At 36.8% G+C, this 18945-nt stretch overlaps 1 protein-coding gene across 2 annotated transcripts; it reads right to left on the reverse strand.

The window, feature by feature from the left end:
- Positions 1 to 1270: 1270 nt before the first annotated feature.
- LOC147564123 (Adenine nucleotide alpha hydrolases-like superfamily protein) lies at positions 1271 to 18587 on the reverse strand. 2 transcript variants are annotated; one of them, XR_015226019.1, is made up of 5 exons: positions 18172 to 18587; positions 17941 to 18050; positions 17719 to 17837; positions 1884 to 2093; positions 1271 to 1743 (listed from the first exon to the last, which is right to left on the reverse strand). XR_015226019.1 is itself a non-coding variant. In XM_086643527.1 (4 exons), exons 1-4 carry the CDS (start codon positions 18347 to 18349, stop codon positions 1994 to 1996), a joined length of 507 nt encoding a protein of 168 aa, XP_086499653.1. In that variant the 5' UTR covers positions 18350 to 18587; the 3' UTR covers positions 1748 to 1993. The 2 variants fall into 2 exon arrangements, 1 of the variants encoding a protein (XP_086499653.1); XM_086643527.1 differs by lacking the exon at positions 1271 to 1743 and having other exon boundaries at positions 1748 to 2093.
- Between the last annotated feature and the right edge of the window lie 358 nt (positions 18588 to 18945).

Genomic DNA, 18945 nt, shown 5'->3' on the forward strand with positions numbered 1-18945 from the left:
TAGTGGGGGAATCCGAATGGTGAACATCAAACGGCCCACTATTGATGTTATTATGAACTTGAGAAGTTTCCGAAGTTTCGGGAGTAGTCATGATTCAAAAAAAAAAATTTAGGCTCTTATACCATGTGAAGAGATAAATACCTTTGTGTGATAAACTCGGATGAAGCCGAGTTATGGAGGAAGTGCTCGGGTGAAAACCGAGAGAGATGAAGTGACTTGGTTAGCTCTCGGTTGAAGCCGAGGAAGATGATGGTGAGGGACTCTCGGCTGTAGCCGAGGTTGATAGCTTGAACCTCTCGGGTATGACCGAGAGTTGATAATGGTGCTTCTCGGTTATAACCGAGTGTAGTGGGAGAGAGTCTCGGGTAAACCGAGAGATGATGATGGTGAAGAGTTGATCGTGTGAGAGAGAGAGATAGGTAAATACGTTGTTTATTAACACTTACAACTTGTATATTACATTATGTATGGATCTCTTTATATAGGTTTACATAGGAGAAGTTTTAGAAATATGAAACTCTAATGAACTTTATCTAATACAACAATCCTAATCATACTAGGAAATCTAATTATACTAGGAATCCTTATCCTAACCGTGGACCTAATCCACTCGGTTTAGCCGAGTGGAGTAGACCTTCCAACACTAAGAAATAGATTTCTTTCTCTGCTATACGTTCTCGATGTGGTATTTGAGCCAATTGCGGTAAATGAAAGTGTAATTCGTGGAATTACCGAGAGAATGACATTAATCATTTCATTTAAAGGAAACTCAAATGCATTTGTTTTGATTATCGATAGAAAATTACTTGCTTATGCTGTAGAAGAACATGTAAAAAATCTTTCCTTGTTTTAGTTATTGGTTGTCCATACCAAAGCAACAAGTTCACAAGCTTTGAAAACAATATGATAAGTAATGCATAAAAGTCTATTTAATGTAAGAAAGAACTAGGAGAATTGAAACTCTTGCAGATTACTAGATTTGAAGATTGTTAGGGAATTAATTATTTTCCCGAAGGCTTATTGCTAGTGATGGCATTTATCTCCCTTATTTGAAACTACAATTGTCACAAATCAAATTGAGAGATTTAACACCTCAATTGTCTGAACTTTGGAACTTTGAGCATCATCTTCCCTTCTTTTTGGGTAATCTTTTATCTTTATATTCATGTGATGAGGATTATGGAGAAGGAAAGTGCGAGCGGAAAATCTAAACTTTAAGAGTTGTTAAACATCAATAATCTCTCTCTCTCTCTCTCTCTCTCTATTGTCTTTCCGTGTTTCCTTTTACATTTTGTCGCTTACTAGAAAAAGATGACTGTGATTTATCTACTACGAGTTCAAATTGATTGTATTATTAAACCATTGGATTGTATTAAACCAGAGATGAGGCTTTGATGGAGTATTAAGATTGGATTGTATTAAACCAAAAGTTTACGATAATTTCACCCTCCTCGAAAAGTTGACCATACCTCTGCCTCTTTGGCTGTGCCACTTTAAATAGTTGTTGTGTTTGCTTTGAGACCACCTTGGATTCTTTGACTCACTGAAATTTCATAAGCTTGTAAAATGACCAAGGACCAGACAAATGAAGCAATCTCTGTTGCTCGTCTATAAGACTTTCCGTCTATAAAACTTTCTTATTTGGACGGCTATGGTCAATCTAGGGGTTCTTTAAGGGACCATAAAGAACTTGAAGCTGCCGCCTTGTATACGTACGTCATTTTCCCTTATAACATGCTTAGCCTCGAAAGAAAATAAAATATATTTTTTTAAAATAATATTCCACACTAATTGCTAGAAATTAATGTATAACATCACGAGCTAGAAATCTGACAACCAGAAATCAAATTGCAATCAAACTGATGTTCTATCTAAGCACCCACAATTCTAGGTGAGCAAGTACACTTCACTCTCACTTATAGTCAAGCCCACACTGAATTTGCTTACAAATACCACACTAATTGCTTGTTGAATGGAGGAGACACCATAAAGTTTAAGTTGGTTTTTTTGATGAAATGGATGCACCCTTGACAACAGTCACTGGACATGAAGCATTTGTAACCACATGCTTGCTCACACTTCCCAGCAAAACCCTGCAATCATCATATTACATTCAAATCCAATCATCCAAAAATATATATCTGCATAGACCTGACAAAATCTGTACATATATAGGTTTATTATATGTAGCAATAAAGAAACAATTAGGATATCACTTCTTCTTTATCTAATCTCAAAGCCTTGTTCTCTAAACTCTCTAATCATCCACGAATATTGCTCCGACGACCCACGGCATTAGTACAGAAGAAACTGATGTAGTGGTCAGGGGCAGATCCAATGGGTGCAAAGAAGTGCGGCCCTGACTCCGACCATTTTTCTTTGATATTGGTTAGAATTTCTTTTTATGGGGATATGTATTTAATAGGATACGTTACATAAGACGGATCGAAAATAGGAGATCCGGCGGTCAAGATAAGTTGCAGAAATAATATATGTGTGTCACACGTGTATGTATGTGACAGATCGAGAAGACGAGATCCGACGATCAAGAAGAATTCAGAATATTGAAGATATTTGAAGATATATTGAAGATATGTGAAGATTTAGTTTCTTATATTCAGAATATCTCTTGTAACTATCTAATGGTAATATTAGATAGATTTTGTATTATTTCCTAGTTTAGTAATCAGAAACTAGGAAACCCTAAATCCTAAGTCATCTATAAATATGAGAGGGTTCTAGGAATCAAACTCATCGAGTTATGTCTGACCAATGTAACCGATCAAACCCACGTACAATTGTATGTGGTGAATTATAATAAAGAGTTATTTCTCCGTGGATGTAGGTCTTGAGTATTCGACCGAACCACGTTAAATTATCGTGTCTTTATTTCATGTCTATATCTCCGATTATTATATAATCGTGATTTTAACCTTATTACTCTTTCATACAAAGGATGGCTGTTGTTGGTTTAGTTGAGGCAGAAGAAGTTCTAGGTTCAAATACAATAGTTTGATTACTAATTATCATGTTTGCAATATTTTCCCGTTTGAATATATAACTTCACACCCCTAAGTCAAAATCCTAGATCTGTAACTGGTTGTGGGTCGGGTCAGGTACGTCCATCAACCAGGGTGGCCTGACCACAGACTATACCAGCTGGGGTTAGGCCGGTTGATCGTGTTTATAATTAGTCTGTGCCGGCTCACGGGTTGGGGTAGCCTGACCACCCGATATACCAACTTGGGCCTGCCTACAGATGGACCAAGCCAGTGTTGGAATCGGAGCCAATTTTGGCTCGACCCGACTCGTCAAACTCAAAAACCGAACGCGCCATTGCGTTCGTCTCGTCGAGCTCTTAAATTTAGAGCAAATAATTACTCGAATCCGATTCCGGATGAATGAGAAATTCGAGTTTGAAGTTTGGGTGAAAAAACGGTTAAGTCAGGGTCTGAAACGTCAAACGGGACAAGTTAGATCAGGGGTCGTTTGAGCGAATACCACGCGCATCCAAATCTGTGGGCACATTTCGGGACTGATCTAACGGTGGGCGTTCCACCCGAGTTTTCTAGCCAGATCCGACGTCCTAGGGTCCAACCGACTCCAATATTCAGTTATTCTTTCTGTTTAGTCCCTCCTTTCGAATGGATACATCTTTTAACCCAACAGACACTATATACCCATTCAACTCCTATATAAACCAACCAAACTCACTTCATTTATCATTCAATTCATTCTCTTCTCTTCTTCTCTTCTCTCCTAACAATTAGAAGTTCTGGTTTGCCTAGAATATCTAATTAAGGGAGTATTTCTAGAAATTCTGGTTAGACTAGAATATCTAGAAAAGGAAGAAAGAAGTTTCGAGTGAAGTAATAATCATAGGTCGTCTAAAACATCAATTCAATTCACTTTCTTCTTATCTTCCTTCCTAACAATTAGAAGTTCTGGTTTGCCTAGAATATCTAATTAGGAAGTATTTCCAGAAGTTCTGGTTAGACTAGAATATCTAGAAAAAGGAAGGAAGAAGTTTCAAGTGATATTTGAATTTCCGAAGCATATAGAAGATCATCCGCATTAGTCCAAGAGCTCGTAATACTTACAAAGGTTCGTCCGCTTTCAGAATAAAGAAGTACCATCTTAAAACTCTGAAAGGAAAGTCGTTGTATCCCGAAGGCATACACCCTAACGTTTGGTACTGTTACGAGGGTGTAAAATGTCTTAAGGAAAGAGAATTTATTCTTGCCTCGACTACACTAACACCTATCTCGGTTAGTCCGAAAGAAGGAATATTGATACATCATTATTCCTTAAAAGTTTCTCTCTATAAGTTAGAGAAAGGAAACTCTGTCTAAATCAAGCCAAGACAGAGAGAAATCGACTTATCGAATGATAACCAGAGGAACAACAATCTTAAGACATTTTATATAACAATTATTTCTCTGGTTATAAGATTTTGATCTGGGTTATTTTCTGTGTGTTTCAGAAAAAATGGCAAGAACAAGAACAACCCTACGGGTTCTTCAACCTAACACCACATACGTGGAAAACCCAGAGATGTTCAAGGGAACTGACTTCGCTCTGAAGCGGAAGCGTCCATCTCAAAACAGAGGCAAGTCGAGGAAAAGGCAAAGGCCTGTCGAATGCTACAAATGTAGAAAGCGAGGCCACCTAGCCAAAGATTGTCGCTCCACATATGACAGTCAAGGGGAAAAAGCCGATAACCAAGCTTCATTAGCAAAAGACACCGAAAATCGGAACCACCGTCGAATGATTACTGAATTCGAAAAGGCGTTTGATGATGAGACATGAAATTGTCCCATCTGAATCTCTTAACTCGGGTTAGTTAGTCCACTTCGAGCGGTTACTCTGATGATTTGTTCGATTTTCTTTCTCAGGTCTCATTTACGGAGTTCGATGCGAAAACATCGTCATAAAGACATACTTGTGGCGCATTTTGGTCATTTTTATGACAAGGGTATTCTGATCAATATTAGTGCTCATGTGAAAGTAGAGTTCAATACGAATTCATCGGCGAAAGCGGCAGTGGAATCGGAGTCCGCATGCGAAAATTATAGCTAGTCAAGTGCGGGTCTTAATTTGTTGACCAAAGGTCAACCCGGATCCCTCTAGAGACACGTGGCGCAAGAGATGGAATCAGATCCGATGGTGCCAATAAGTTTCGGGATACTTTCTGGCGTAAAGGGTGTGTTTCGGGCTCTTTTCAGACGCACTAGAGAGATCGACGGTTGTAGCTATTCCCGAACACATGGATCCATCTTAAGTGTTGTTGCAAATTTCTTCAACCTTCGGAGATGCACTGAATCGACTCCCTTGGACAGCTACCATACGTGATTGACTTCCTTATTTTTGGTAATCCTTTTCTCTTGGAAAGTTTTCAAAAAAATAACAATATAGACTATTACCAAAGCAAGAAGGGAAAGAATTGAAGTTATTACAAGCAGGTATCTTCTCTCATTACTAATTTATCTAGAGAGAGAAATAGACCTAACCAGAGAACAATTATTAAAGAAACAAATCATGGATGGGTATTGATGGAGAGATTCTTGCAAGAGATTTTCTCCAACCTAAATATTTAAGAGAGATGAAGATAAAAAGAAATCAAGAGGATAGGAGGTTTATATCTTCTCTGATGAACCGAATTTTCTAGAGAGGGAAAGAAGGTGTTGGAGATAAATCAAGGAGCTAATGAAGATTGGGAGATTTTATATGACTGAAGAAGATGATTTCTCGAATATTTTTTTAGAGAGAGAGACACGATCTTATCTTTGTTGTATCATGGGAGTTGATTGGAGATTATAGTAAGCTCAGCTGGAACAGAGGAGCGGATTTTGGATGATTTCTAGAGAGATTCATAGAAGATTTTCAGAAAGAGTGATTAATGGAAATTTCTTATCTCTATGGCTGTTTTTAGAGAAAGAAATTAGTGTTTATGAAGGATCATGAAGATGATATTATTGGTTGAGAGATGAAGAGGGAAAGAAATTATTTGAATTCAATATCTTTCAGGAGTTAATCCAATATATAGAGAGAACTCAGGGACTGATTCTATTCTTCTTCTCCTACATAAAATATCAGAGAAGGAAAGGATGAAGAGGAAGGATTCATTGCTGGGTTTAGGGGATTTTTAGAGGATTCTTATTTGTTTCCTTTCTTCTCACTACTGTTTTCAATGGGAGAGCCAACCATTGGAGTATAAAGGGGGAGCTTCATCACTTTCTTAGGTATCTCATCTTGGGGGCAATAAAACAGGGAGCTCTTCTTCTCCTCTCCGGGCTTCAAGTAATTTTTAGAGAGAGAGAGAGAGAGCTTTTATGTAAAAAGAGAGAGAAAGAGAGGTCTGAGCTACCATTATCTTCTTCTTGTTCTTCTCCTGTTTTATAAATTCAAAGAGAAAAAAAGAGAGAGAATTGTAGAGAGATGGGGAGGGTTTGTGAGAGACTTTAACCTTATTCTTTGTAATTTTCTTCTACAAGCATAAATCAAAGAGACAGAGAGAACAATTAACACATTTCTTGTGTTTAAAGAGGGTTTGAGAGGGACTTGATAAAGGTTCTTGTGAGAGGAACCAAATATTATCAAAACTCTCCATCACTTACATCATCATCATGTTGGGATTTTGAGCATCTTCATGGTGATTTCTTTTACTTGTCTTGGATTTGTTTTATTTTCTTAGATTGATAACAAGACACTTATAAGGATCACATTGGTATTAATGTTTATGTCTCTCCTTATACGGTGTTGGTGAAGTTTTAAGCATGAGTAACCAATTTAATCTCTTCCTTTTCATGATTCTTAAGATATGCGTTATTGTTTTACTATGCTCATTTCGATTCCATAAAATAATGGTAGTAGCTTCATCGTCTATACTTAGAGCTTGATAGATCATACTTAGAAGTAAGTTTCTTTGATGGTTTATACTTGAAATTTGATAGGTGATAGTTGGGATACAATTATTTAGGACTTGAATTTAGCATAGTTCATTCTAGATATGTTTATTTCAAATGTTTGATTTTCCGATGTTTAGGTAAAACTACTTTACTAGACGTTGAGTTATAAAATTAAAGAATCGTGTCAGAAAAGAGTTAAATAATTTATGATAGTTCAAAGTGGAATTCCAAAATCCTAGGTCCTCTCCCCAGTTGAGTTCATACATTTGTTTTAGCATTTTATTATTTTATACCAAAAACTAAATTTTCAAAAACAAAAACCGTCTTACTTCCAAGTCTTAGAATAGGTTTCACTTAGTCTCTGAGGAACGAACCGGTCTTACCGGAATTATTACTTGACGCCCGTACACTTGCGGGTGGTGACCTATTTAGGGTAACCTTTTAGGCCCATCAAGTTTTTGGCGCCGCTGCCGGGGACTAGTTTTAAATTTTTTCTAAACTTGGAAAGTTTTTATTTTTGGTAAGTTTTGACTTTTTGAATACTTTGACTTGCTTTTCTATTTTTGGTGTGTAGAGCACTAAGGAGCTAAAGAGGAGGCGCAACAAGGAGGAGGACCTCAAAAGAAGAAATTTACATTTTTTTTTAATTTTTTTGTTTTTATTTTGGTGAGAGAGAGACTTAGACTTTTTAGTACTTTCTTTTGTTTTGACCCTAAATTGGAGGGCTTTTAAATTGTAACCGAAAATCAAACGAAGCCTCGGGTTCGAACACTCGCGGGGAGAGTGGCCCGGGTCGTCTGCAAAGGTTGTCGCCCGTCTCGAACGGGAGGTAACTTTCTCTAATCACCCACGAATCCCCTGTTAGTGGGTACTTTTCATAAGATCTTCGTAGTGCTTCCTCGGTTTTCGTGTTAAAAAAAAAAAAAAAAATTGAAAGAGAGATGGATAGATCGTGGTCCCAACATGGAGAGGTTGTTGATTTGAAGTCGCCTGACTCGCTTAAGGACGATGAATCATGGTTGACCAATTTGTTAAATGAGTGTAATGACCCGTCTGACTTAGACGATGATCTAGAATTTTTAGAGGACCCCGATTACATCGTGATAAAAGAGATTACAGAATGTCTATCCGACCCGACTTCTAGGGACTTTGAGTCTGATAGTAGGGTTTCTCCATTGAAGGAACCCGAAGTACCTGTTTTAGAGAACCCTAGTTTAAATCCGGGTATCATTGATAGTCCTCTAGATAATTGTGCATTTTGTCTTTCAGATACATGTGTAGATTTTGGAACACTCTCTCCCTCCATCTATCATCAATATAATGACCCCTTCTATCCGGTTTTTGATCTCTCTAGTGCGGTGCCAAACTTAACGACCTTATTGTCGTCTAAGTTTGGGGATTGCCCTTCTTTCTTGATAGTCTCACTTACACTATCACCAAGTTACAAAATTGTGAGACTATCGTTCACTAAAAACTTTGTGTTTTGGGTGGACCCACAGATGTATCGATTATTGGTTTACAGTTAGTTACACTTTTGTAATCCAGTAGGTATAATTCTTTCTATTTTTTCGAGTCATCTGTTTCGTCTGGCTGAAGACGTTAAACTTAGCGCTTTTTGGGAGGCAACCCACGCTTAGGACTTCCGAATCAGGTAATATCTTTCCCTCATCCTATCATTTTTACATAGTCTTCAGAACATTGAGGACAATGTTCGGTTTAAGTTTGGGGATAGGGGAATGAATTTTTTGCTAAGTCCTTATTTCAAAAATTCAAAAGGGTTCAAAATTTTTAATCCAAAAAAATTTTTGGATTGAAAATGTAAGTCTAGTTATTTTTGCTTGTTAATAATTATAGAGTCTAGTTGGTTGTACTACACTTTTGCTAAAGGTTTTTCCACGAATTTCGAATCTTGAGGTTGTCTGTGCACTAGCCATGTGAGTGTTAGATAGGTGAAGAGTTGACTTTTCTGAGAGAACTTAATCGATCATTAGTGGAGACTTAACCTATGTGAGATTCCGAGCCTTTCTTGTTGTTTTGAGTGATCTCTTCTGAGCTAATTCTGAGTAGAGTGAAGAGCTACTCAACCTCGCAATATTCATTAGAGCTCAGTTGATCTCTTGAGTTCACATTTTACAACCACTAGGGATGTCATCAGGAAGTAAACCTTTCTCTTGTAGTCTGGAAACTTGAAAACAGTGTCAACTAGAGGAAGATAGAAATCCATTTGTTAGAACCCTGAGAATAAGGCATGAAGCAAAATGAAGAGAATTATACCCAAGGAAAGAATAATGTCAAGAAAGTTCTTTATGTATTTGAGTTTGATTACCAGAAAAGTACTATGAAAAAAAAAAAAAAAAAAAAAAAAAAAAGAGAAAAGAAAAAAAAGAAGAAAAAAAAATAGAAATAGAAAAAAAAAGAAAAAAGTGTTTGTTTGTGTTTAAGTGTTTATCCAAAAGTAGTTCTTGAAGATTTGAAGACGTCGAGTTCTCAGGAGTTCTAGTCATATCCTCATTAGTATCTATCGACCTCTAGGAAGCATTGTTAGACAGTAGACCAGGTGAGAAGAGTTGGTTGCTTCCCCATTCCATATTAGTGGTTGTTTCCTTCCTATGAGATCAGTCGTTCACCAAACTTTTAGTCCATCTTTTCCATGTGTTGAGTTTTCCTTCATATTCATACTCGCACATTAAGTGAACCATTTCTGAGTGATTTGAATTTTTGAGTGTATGACCGTGAGGCAGTAGTCGAGGCGAAATGTATCGAGACGGTAATCGAGGTCTTGTCTGTTCGGAACTGAAATGATACTCATATTGGCTAGTCACGTGCACTTCGAGTCTTGATTACTAGTGAAGGGATTTTTAGCATTTGTATGGTTTGGTCGACTTGGATTTCATCTCTATTAACTTTCGAAAGTCTACCGGATAAACATTTTTTTTCGATATCATATTTAGACCCTTCTGGATTTTGAAAGTTCTGAATTTTGTGGGTATATTCACTGCAAACCCTCACGAGACAAAACTCGTCCTCTAGGGCAACCTAGAGGTTTAACGGCTTGTTGCACGTGCTAAGTGCAATCGTGATTCCCTACGAAAGTGGTGAACTGGATTTAGTTTTATTTTTCTGTTTTGCTCGAGGACTAGCAAAATCTAAGTTTGGGGATGTTTGATGAGACATGAAATTGTCCCATCTGAATCTCTTAACTCGGGTTAGTTAGTCCACTTCGAGCGGTTACTCTGATGATTTGTTCGATTTTCTTTCTCAGGTCTCATTTACGGAGTTCGATGCGAAAACATCGTCATAAAGACATACTTGTGGCGCATTTTGGTCATTTTTATGACAAGGGTATTCTGATCAATATTAGTGCTCATGTGAAAGTAGAGTTCAATACGAATTCATCGGCGAAAGCGGCAGTGGAATCGGAGTCCGCATGCGAAAATTATAGCTAGTCAAGTGCGGGTCTTAATTTGTTGACCAAAGGTCAACCCGGATCCCTCTAGAGACACGTGGCGCAAGAGATGGAATCAGATCCGATGGTGCCAATAAGTTTCGGGATACTTTCTGGCGTAAAGGGTGTGTTTCGGGCTCTTTTCAGACGCACTAGAGAGATCGACGGTTGTAGCTATTCCCGAACACATGGATCCATCTTAAGTGTTGTTGCAAATTTCTTCAACCTTCGGAGATGCACTGAATCGACTCCCTTGGACAGCTACCATACGTGATTGACTTCCTTATTTTTGGTAATCCTTTTCTCTTGGAAAGTTTTCAAAAAAATAACAATATAGACTATTACCAAAGCAAGAAGGGAAAGAATTGAAGTTATTACAAGCAGGTATCTTCTCTCATTACTAATTTATCTAGAGAGAGAAATAGACCTAACCAGAGAACAATTATTAAAGAAACAAATCATGGATGGGTATTGATGGAGAGATTCTTGCAAGAGATTTTCTCCAACCTAAATATTTAAGAGAGATGAAGATAAAAAGAAATCAAGAGGATAGGAGGTTTATATCTTCTCTGATGAACCGAATTTTCTAGAGAGGGAAAGAAGGTGTTGGAGATAAATCAAGGAGCTAATGAAGATTGGGAGATTTTATATGACTGAAGAAGATGATTTCTCGAATATTTTTTTAGAGAGAGAGACACGATCTTATCTTTGTTGTATCATGGGAGTTGATTGGAGATTATAGTAAGCTCAGCTGGAACAGAGGAGCGGATTTTGGATGATTTCTAGAGAGATTCATAGAAGATTTTCAGAAAGAGTGATTAATGGAAATTTCTTATCTCTATGGCTGTTTTTAGAGAAAGAAATTAGTGTTTATGAAGGATCATGAAGATGATATTATTGGTTGAGAGATGAAGAGGGAAAGAAATTATTTGAATTCAATATCTTTCAGGAGTTAATCCAATATATAGAGAGAACTCAGGGACTGATTCTATTCTTCTTCTCCTACATAAAATATCAGAGAAGGAAAGGATGAAGAGGAAGGATTCATTGCTGGGTTTAGGGGATTTTTAGAGGATTCTTATTTGTTTCCTTTCTTCTCACTACTGTTTTCAATGGGAGAGCCAACCATTGGAGTATAAAGGGGGAGCTTCATCACTTTCTTAGGTATCTCATCTTGGGGGCAATAAAACAGGGAGCTCTTCTTCTCCTCTCCGGGCTTCAAGTAATTTTTAGAGAGAGAGAGAGAGAGCTTTTATGTAAAAAGAGAGAGAAAGAGAGGTCTGAGCTACCATTATCTTCTTCTTGTTCTTCTCCTGTTTTATAAATTCAAAGAGAAAAAAAGAGAGAGAATTGTAGAGAGATGGGGAGGGTTTGTGAGAGACTTTAACCTTATTCTTTGTAATTTTCTTCTACAAGCATAAATCAAAGAGACAGAGAGAACAATTAACACATTTCTTGTGTTTAAAGAGGGTTTGAGAGGGACTTGATAAAGGTTCTTGTGAGAGGAACCAAATATTATCAAAACTCTCCATCACTTACATCATCATCATGTTGGGATTTTGAGCATCTTCATGGTGATTTCTTTTACTTGTCTTGGATTTGTTTTATTTTCTTAGATTGATAACAAGACACTTATAAGGATCACATTGGTATTAATGTTTATGTCTCTCCTTATACGGTGTTGGTGAAGTTTTAAGCATGAGTAACCAATTTAATCTCTTCCTTTTCATGATTCTTAAGATATGCGTTATTGTTTTACTATGCTCATTTCGATTCCATAAAATAATGGTAGTAGCTTCATCGTCTATACTTAGAGCTTGATAGATCATACTTAGAAGTAAGTTTCTTTGATGGTTTATACTTGAAATTTGATAGGTGATAGTTGGGATACAATTATTTAGGACTTGAATTTAGCATAGTTCATTCTAGATATGTTTATTTCAAATGTTTGATTTTCCGATGTTTAGGTAAAACTACTTTACTAGACGTTGAGTTATAAAATTAAAGAATCGTGTCAGAAAAGAGTTAAATAATTTATGATAGTTCAAAGTGGAATTCCAAAATCCTAGGTCCTCTCCCCAGTTGAGTTCATACATTTGTTTTAGCATTTTATTATTTTATACCAAAAACTAAATTTTCAAAAACAAAAACCGTCTTACTTCCAAGTCTTAGAATAGGTTTCACTTAGTCTCTGAGGAACGAACCGGTCTTACCGGAATTATTACTTGACGCCCGTACACTTGCGGGTGGTGACCTATTTAGGGTAACCTTTTAGGCCCATCATTTGATATACTTCATAAGATGAACCTCTGTGCAGAGGCACATGAAGATAACCTGGCTAACAACCAGAGATGGTGGGTCGATTCTAAGACAAATCATCACATTTGTAGTGACAAAAGCCTATTCTCTTCCCATACAGAGGTAGCCGAAGGAGAGACCTTATTCAAGGAAAACGGCTCGACCACCCAAGTCAAAGGAAGGGGAAAGATCGTGTTAAAATTCACTTCCGAAATAGATGTGACTTTGACCGATGTACTCTATGCTCCAGACAATCAAAAGAACTTGATTTCTGGTTCCCTTTTAAGTGAGAACGGGTTCAGACTAATCTTTCTGTCAGATATTGTTATCATATTTAAGAAAATGATGTATATTGGAAAGGGCCACTTATGTGGGGGGTTATTTCAATTAAATGTTACCCATGTAATGCCGAAGGCACCTATTATTAATAAAATTAATAATTATGCGTATATTGTTGAGTCCTCCAATATTTGTCACGAAAGATTAGGACATGTGAATAATAAGTCATTAAAGAAATTAATGAGCTTGGAGTTAAATTCCGAAACTCGAAATTTACTCAAGACGTATATGTCTAACATGTGTATAGTCAAAAATGACTAAAACGTTGTTCAAGTCTTTAGACTTAATTCACAATGAACTCTGTAACCTAAAAACGGTTCAAACATGAGGTGGAAAAAGGTAATTCATTACCTTTATCGATGACTCCGCTTGTTTCTGTTATATTACTTACTAAAGTGTAAGGATGAAGAAATCGAAAAGTTCGAGCTTTATAAAATCAAAGTAGAAACTCAACTTTGTAAAAAGATTGAGGCTTTGAGAAACGACTGAGATGGAGAGTATGAATCTCCTTTCGCCGAGATATACGCCAAGAATGGCACAGTTCATCAAACGGCGACTCTTTTTGGTAGAATGAAAGCACAGAACATTAGAAGGGATAAAACTCGATCAGTGGAGATTAAAATCGATGATCAATCTAATCTCGATGGATTTTGTGAAGTATTTCACTAAAATCTATTACTAGCCATGAACAGAAATAAGGTTCAATCCATGGTGACCATAAATGTTGACTTAATTGATGACTCTTAAAATATCTTCTCGATAACAGAGACATCGAAAAACTAAGCGACACCTTGACCACCAAGTATCGACATAAATACTGGGTGTGAAACCGTATATCGAGAATACAGAGAGCGATCAATGATGAATACATGATCATAAAGGTTTAATTCGATGACGAATCGAAGAAGACAACCACATAAGTAATTGAAGAAGTGTGTCAAGACAAATGTCAAAACCAAAACGGTTATACAAGGTCGATGACAGAATGTTCTCGTTAGACAAATAGCTACGAGACGATGAACTGTTCGAAAGAAATCATCGGTCTGAGATAATGAAAATTCCGTGAAACATTCTCGAATACAAAGTTGACGAAGAATGCAAAAATTCTGAAATCAAACTTGTCTTCGAGAAAGTAAGTTATTTCGTATAACATATTCAGGCGGTAAATAATTCTCTAAAAGGTCCTTAGGCCTGTCTAAGAATGACAAGGAATCCTCAGATGTGTTAAACGGAAGGACCTTGGCTGAAAGATCTCGAAATCAGGAGTTATTATAAATAAATCCTTAAGTCTTTGTAAGGAGGTCCCTAGTTCTGTATCATTACAGAATAATCCTTATAAATCCTCAGGGCAACCTAATCTTCTTGGATAGACAAGAGAATTAAGGTTAATAAGACGTAAAGTTGAATATTACATCATTCGGTCTAGACGTGACTCGAATAGTAAATTCAAGGGTCTTGGTAAGATTTTCGATTCAAGAGTATGAACGAAATCTAGAGACGATAAAGGACAAAATAGGGAATGATAACTTTGATGATCATGCGACAGTTTAAATCTATCAAGGGAGTATACATGTTAAGACATATAACTTAAGAAAGAGTTAAAAGAGAAACTCACCTTGTATTATATCTCAAGGTTCTAATGATCATAAATCATCATGTTATAGAACAAAACTAAACACACTACACTAAAGAAATTGTGTACGAAAATAGTTTTGTCAAAGAGGAGAATCCAATGGTTACCCTAGAACTGTGGGGGCAGATATTGTTACATATCTGAACAGTACCCTATATGGAATACTATAAAATTCCACCCAAGTTGACGAATAAGAGAAAATACTTTTGAAATGTGGGGGGAACCGAAAGGAACCAAAATGCCAATTATAAATGGCATAAAAGTCTCTATATTCTCCTTAAGATACAACTTCATATGGACGTGGAAAGAGGAAAATTATAGAGTACCTCGGAAACCAGATTTACCCAATAAGAATGTTTGGTCAATAAGGTTTCATTGAGTTAAGAACTGTAGTTATATTCACTAAAGATTGAGAAATCAAGTGTGTGAATATAAGTGATGACGTGAATGTCTAATTCACTCAACAAATCTGGAAAAACACAAATGAAAATAAATCTTCCTTCTAATCCTAAACTAAGTAACAAGATTCAACCATGAATCAGTTGTTCAAAATAACAGACGATACTAGTTAGGAATAAGAAAGTGTTTAAGAAGATATGATTCGATGCTTTTCCAAATTGAATCGTTACTCATGATTGATAATCTAAAGTGCATGGTTAGACAGAGAATGGTAGAATAACCACTCAAAAACCACGATAAGCATAAATACTTGAATTTGAACAAATTCAAGAAAGAGTTATCAGAGTAACAAATAGTTCTTAGGTATCTGAGCAGACTCGTATTAATTGGTTGTACATATCATAAAGGAAAATAAAGATATGTGGACAACACTCGAATCTCAGATACAAAACAGTGGATATGACAAACCACTAAGGGCTACGATATCACAAAATCCTCAGAGGCAGACGTGCATAGCTGGATCAACAATGTAATCCTAAAGGCCTTGATGGATACATTGCTTTGGAGAAAGCAAAGGAAGTAGGTGAACTTCCTGGAGGATATTTGTTTGTGATTGAAGCCAGTGCACGCAATAAACCTAAGTAGTTGTTGCGTAGGCACTAATACGGTAAGTCTAGAGAATTTAAAATAAATAGACTAGCACCGTAAAGCAATTGCTCTCAAGGAATGCATAAATTAAAATTATGCTCAATCCTAAGTTACCTGGCGGATCCGTAAAGAACAAGGGTGAACAAGAGAGTTGAAATTGCATCATCAAGGAGAATGTGGCAAAAACGCCTAAAGTAAATGAGTAAAGGCATGGTGAAACCCTACCTAGATGACTGGAGATCCCACGATCTAGGTTCAAAGGGCAACTGAAGCTATATCCTGACTCGACAGTAACACTGTAAGAGATTTCTATCTCTTACCCATTCCTAGGATGATAACAGTGTTGCCTGCATTGAGAGGCTAAGCATTAAGCTTTTAATGAATCCGAAAACTTAGAACTTGATTCTAACGTGAGGTATAGCAGGATACCTTATTACGGATAACCTATATGTGTGTGAATTGATGCCGGTTCCGTGGGAAGGTCGTCTAGGCCGACTTCTCTAAAGCACACATGAATTCGGGATTGTTCAGGGCCGAAATGAACACAACCGAGAACCTAAGTCGGTAAGGGATTAGCTGTGTGATAGCTATTCAGGTTTACAATTTCCAGGACTCAGTTCAAGACGATAAGTTCACTGCCGTCCTTGTAGACCTTGTAGTTATTCACTAGGAAAGGTTCAAAGTCGAAAGACTACCTTCTTCCGATGCAGCGAAGTTCCGCATATGAGCTCTTTTAGTGTCAGTATGTCAGTATAGTATGTTTGTATATAGTAAACCTCGAATTTTCATTCATGTGGGGGATTGTTGGAATCGGAGCCAATTTTGGCTCGACCCGACTCGTCAAACTCAGAAACCGAACGCGCCATTGCGTTCGTCTCGTCGAGCTCTTAAATTTAGAGCAAATAATTACTCGAATCCGATTCCGGATGAATGAGAAATTCGAGTTTGAAGTTTGGGTGAAAAAACGGTTAAGTCAGGGTCTGAAACGTCAAACGGGACAAGTTAGATCAGGGGTCGTTTGAGCGAATACCACGCGCATCCAAATCTGTGGGCACATTTCGGGACTGATCTAACGGTGGGCGTTCCACCCGAGTTTTCTAGCCAGATCCGACGTCCCAGGGTCCAACCGACTCCAATATTCAGTTATTCTTTCTGTTTAGTCCCTCATTTCGAATGGATACATCTTTTAACCCAACAGACACTATATACCCATTCAACTCCTATATAAACCAACCAAACTCACTTCATTTATCATTCAATTCATTCTCTTCTCTTCTTCTCTTCTCTCCTAACAATTAGAAGTTCTGGTTTGCCTAGAATATCTAATTAAGGGAGTATTTCTAGAAATTCTGGTTAGACTAGAATATCTAGAAAAGGAAGAAAGAAGTTTCGAGTGAAGTAATAATCATAGGTCGTCTAAAACATCAATTCAATTCACTTTCTTCTTATCTTCCTTCCTAACAATTAGAAGTTCTGGTTTGCCTAGAATATCTAATTAGGAAGTATTTCCAGAAGTTCTGGTTAGACTAGAATATCTAGAAAAAGGAAGGAAGAAGTTTCAAGTGATATTTGAATTTCCGAAGCATATAGAAGATCATCCGCATTAGTCCAAGAGCTCGTAATACTTACAAAGGTTCGTCCGCTTTCAGAATAAAGAAGTACCATCTTAAAACTCCGAAAGGAAAGTCGTTGTATCCCGAAGGCATACACCCTAACGTTTGGTACTGTTACGGGGGTGTAAAATGTCTTAAGGAAAGAGAATTTATTCTTGCCTCGACTACACTAACACCTATCTCGGTTAGTCCGAAAGAAGGAATAATGATACATCATTATTCCTTAAAAGTTTATCTCTCTATAAGTTAGAGAAAGGAAACTCTGTCTAAATCAAGCCAAGACAGAGAGAAATCGACTTATCGAATGATAACCAGAGGAACAACAGCCAGGCCGCAACACGGGCCAAACGAGACGGAGTCCAATCACACCATTAACCTCATGTGCCAGTATCAATATATACATATAGAGAGGGTCAGAGGGAGAGAGACATATACCTCTTAAGCAACCCTAAACCCCTGTTTCCAACTACAAGTGAATCAAGTTTGAGATCTTCAACTGCATCACATAGCTTCTCTCTTGGATCACCCCAATACACCTTAGCCACCACCTTCACCTATTTAATTAATCAATCACTCCAAACATGTTAAAACATAACTAAAAAGAGAAAATAAGTCTAGAGAGAAAAAATAAGATATTGGCAAACCAATGAAGAATACCTTTTTGGTTCTTGAGATTGTATCAAGAATGTCAATAATTTCTGGATCAGGAGTGAGTCCATATTGCTTTGATAAATTTATCTCTCTAAACTCTTCCAATGGTATCAAAGCTAAAAAAATTAAAACCCCCCAAACAAACAAAGAAACAGAGAAAACCCATTAATCAATTATTCTTGAAACAGAGAAATCAATCAAATAGTAAAAAAAACACATTTTTTTTTATATACATACGTGATCCAGTGTCTCCCCAAAGGATTTTTTGAGCAGGATCAGGCTTGCTTGGTTTATGAACATGAATCAAAATGATAATATCTCCAGTATTAACTAGATTATCTACTGCCCATCTCAGAGCTTGTTTGCTACTTGCTGAACAATCAATCCCAATACCAAATATTCTTCCTCCTTTCATCTCTCTCTCTCTCTCTGTTTTCTCTCTTGAATTTGTACTAGATATTTTTATTCTTTCAAATTAGATTAGGGTATTGGGTTTTGGGTTTAGTAGGTATTTAAAAGAATAAAAGGATGATTATGATGATAAGTGTGAATGAAGAAGCAACTGCTTATATAAATGGAATGTCAAAATGTTCCAAGATTTAGACAGGTCATTCAAGAAGAATAAAGAGGTTCTTGAAGACTCTAGAAAGAGAGTTGATAATTAGTACATATCCACCCTGTTTTATGTGTTTTTGTCCTTACACTCTTTAATTATTTTCAATAATTTATGAGTAATTGTGATTTACATTATAAGACATTTGTTAATGGGTTTTCTATTTTTTCCTTTTCAATTTGGATTTTTGAAATCTTTAAAATCAATGAGAAGATTTAAACTTGGTTGATTGAAATTACCTCTTTCGTGTCATAAAACGTAAACCTTATTTAGCTAAATAATAGGCAGGGGAAGTCGAAATTTCACATAATGTGTCTATTTATTAGAAAATTCCTTTGCAAGTTGTGCTCGTATGGTCCTAATACGATTCTTAAGGGGGCATAATATTACAATACTTT

This window comes from Eschscholzia californica, unplaced genomic scaffold (assembly GCF_041429995.1).
Source record: "Eschscholzia californica isolate CP2 unplaced genomic scaffold, dmEscCali1.0.p SCAF_1, whole genome shotgun sequence".
Classification (NCBI taxonomy): Eukaryota; Viridiplantae; Streptophyta; class Magnoliopsida; order Ranunculales; family Papaveraceae; genus Eschscholzia; species Eschscholzia californica.

Coding starts and splice junctions, on each gene's coding strand:
- LOC147564123 (XM_086643527.1), bottom strand. CDS start 18,349: ATGAAAGGAGGAAGAATATTTGGTATTGGGATTGATTGTTCAGCAAGT. Junction 17,838..17,940: donor CAATCTCAAGAACCAAAAAG/GTATTCTTCATT, acceptor TTAATTAAATAG/GTGAAGGTGGTGGCTAAGGT. Junction 2,094..17,718: donor GGTTTAGGGTTGCTTAAGAG/GTATATGTCTCT, acceptor TGATGATTGCAG/GGTTTTGCTGGGAAGTGTGA.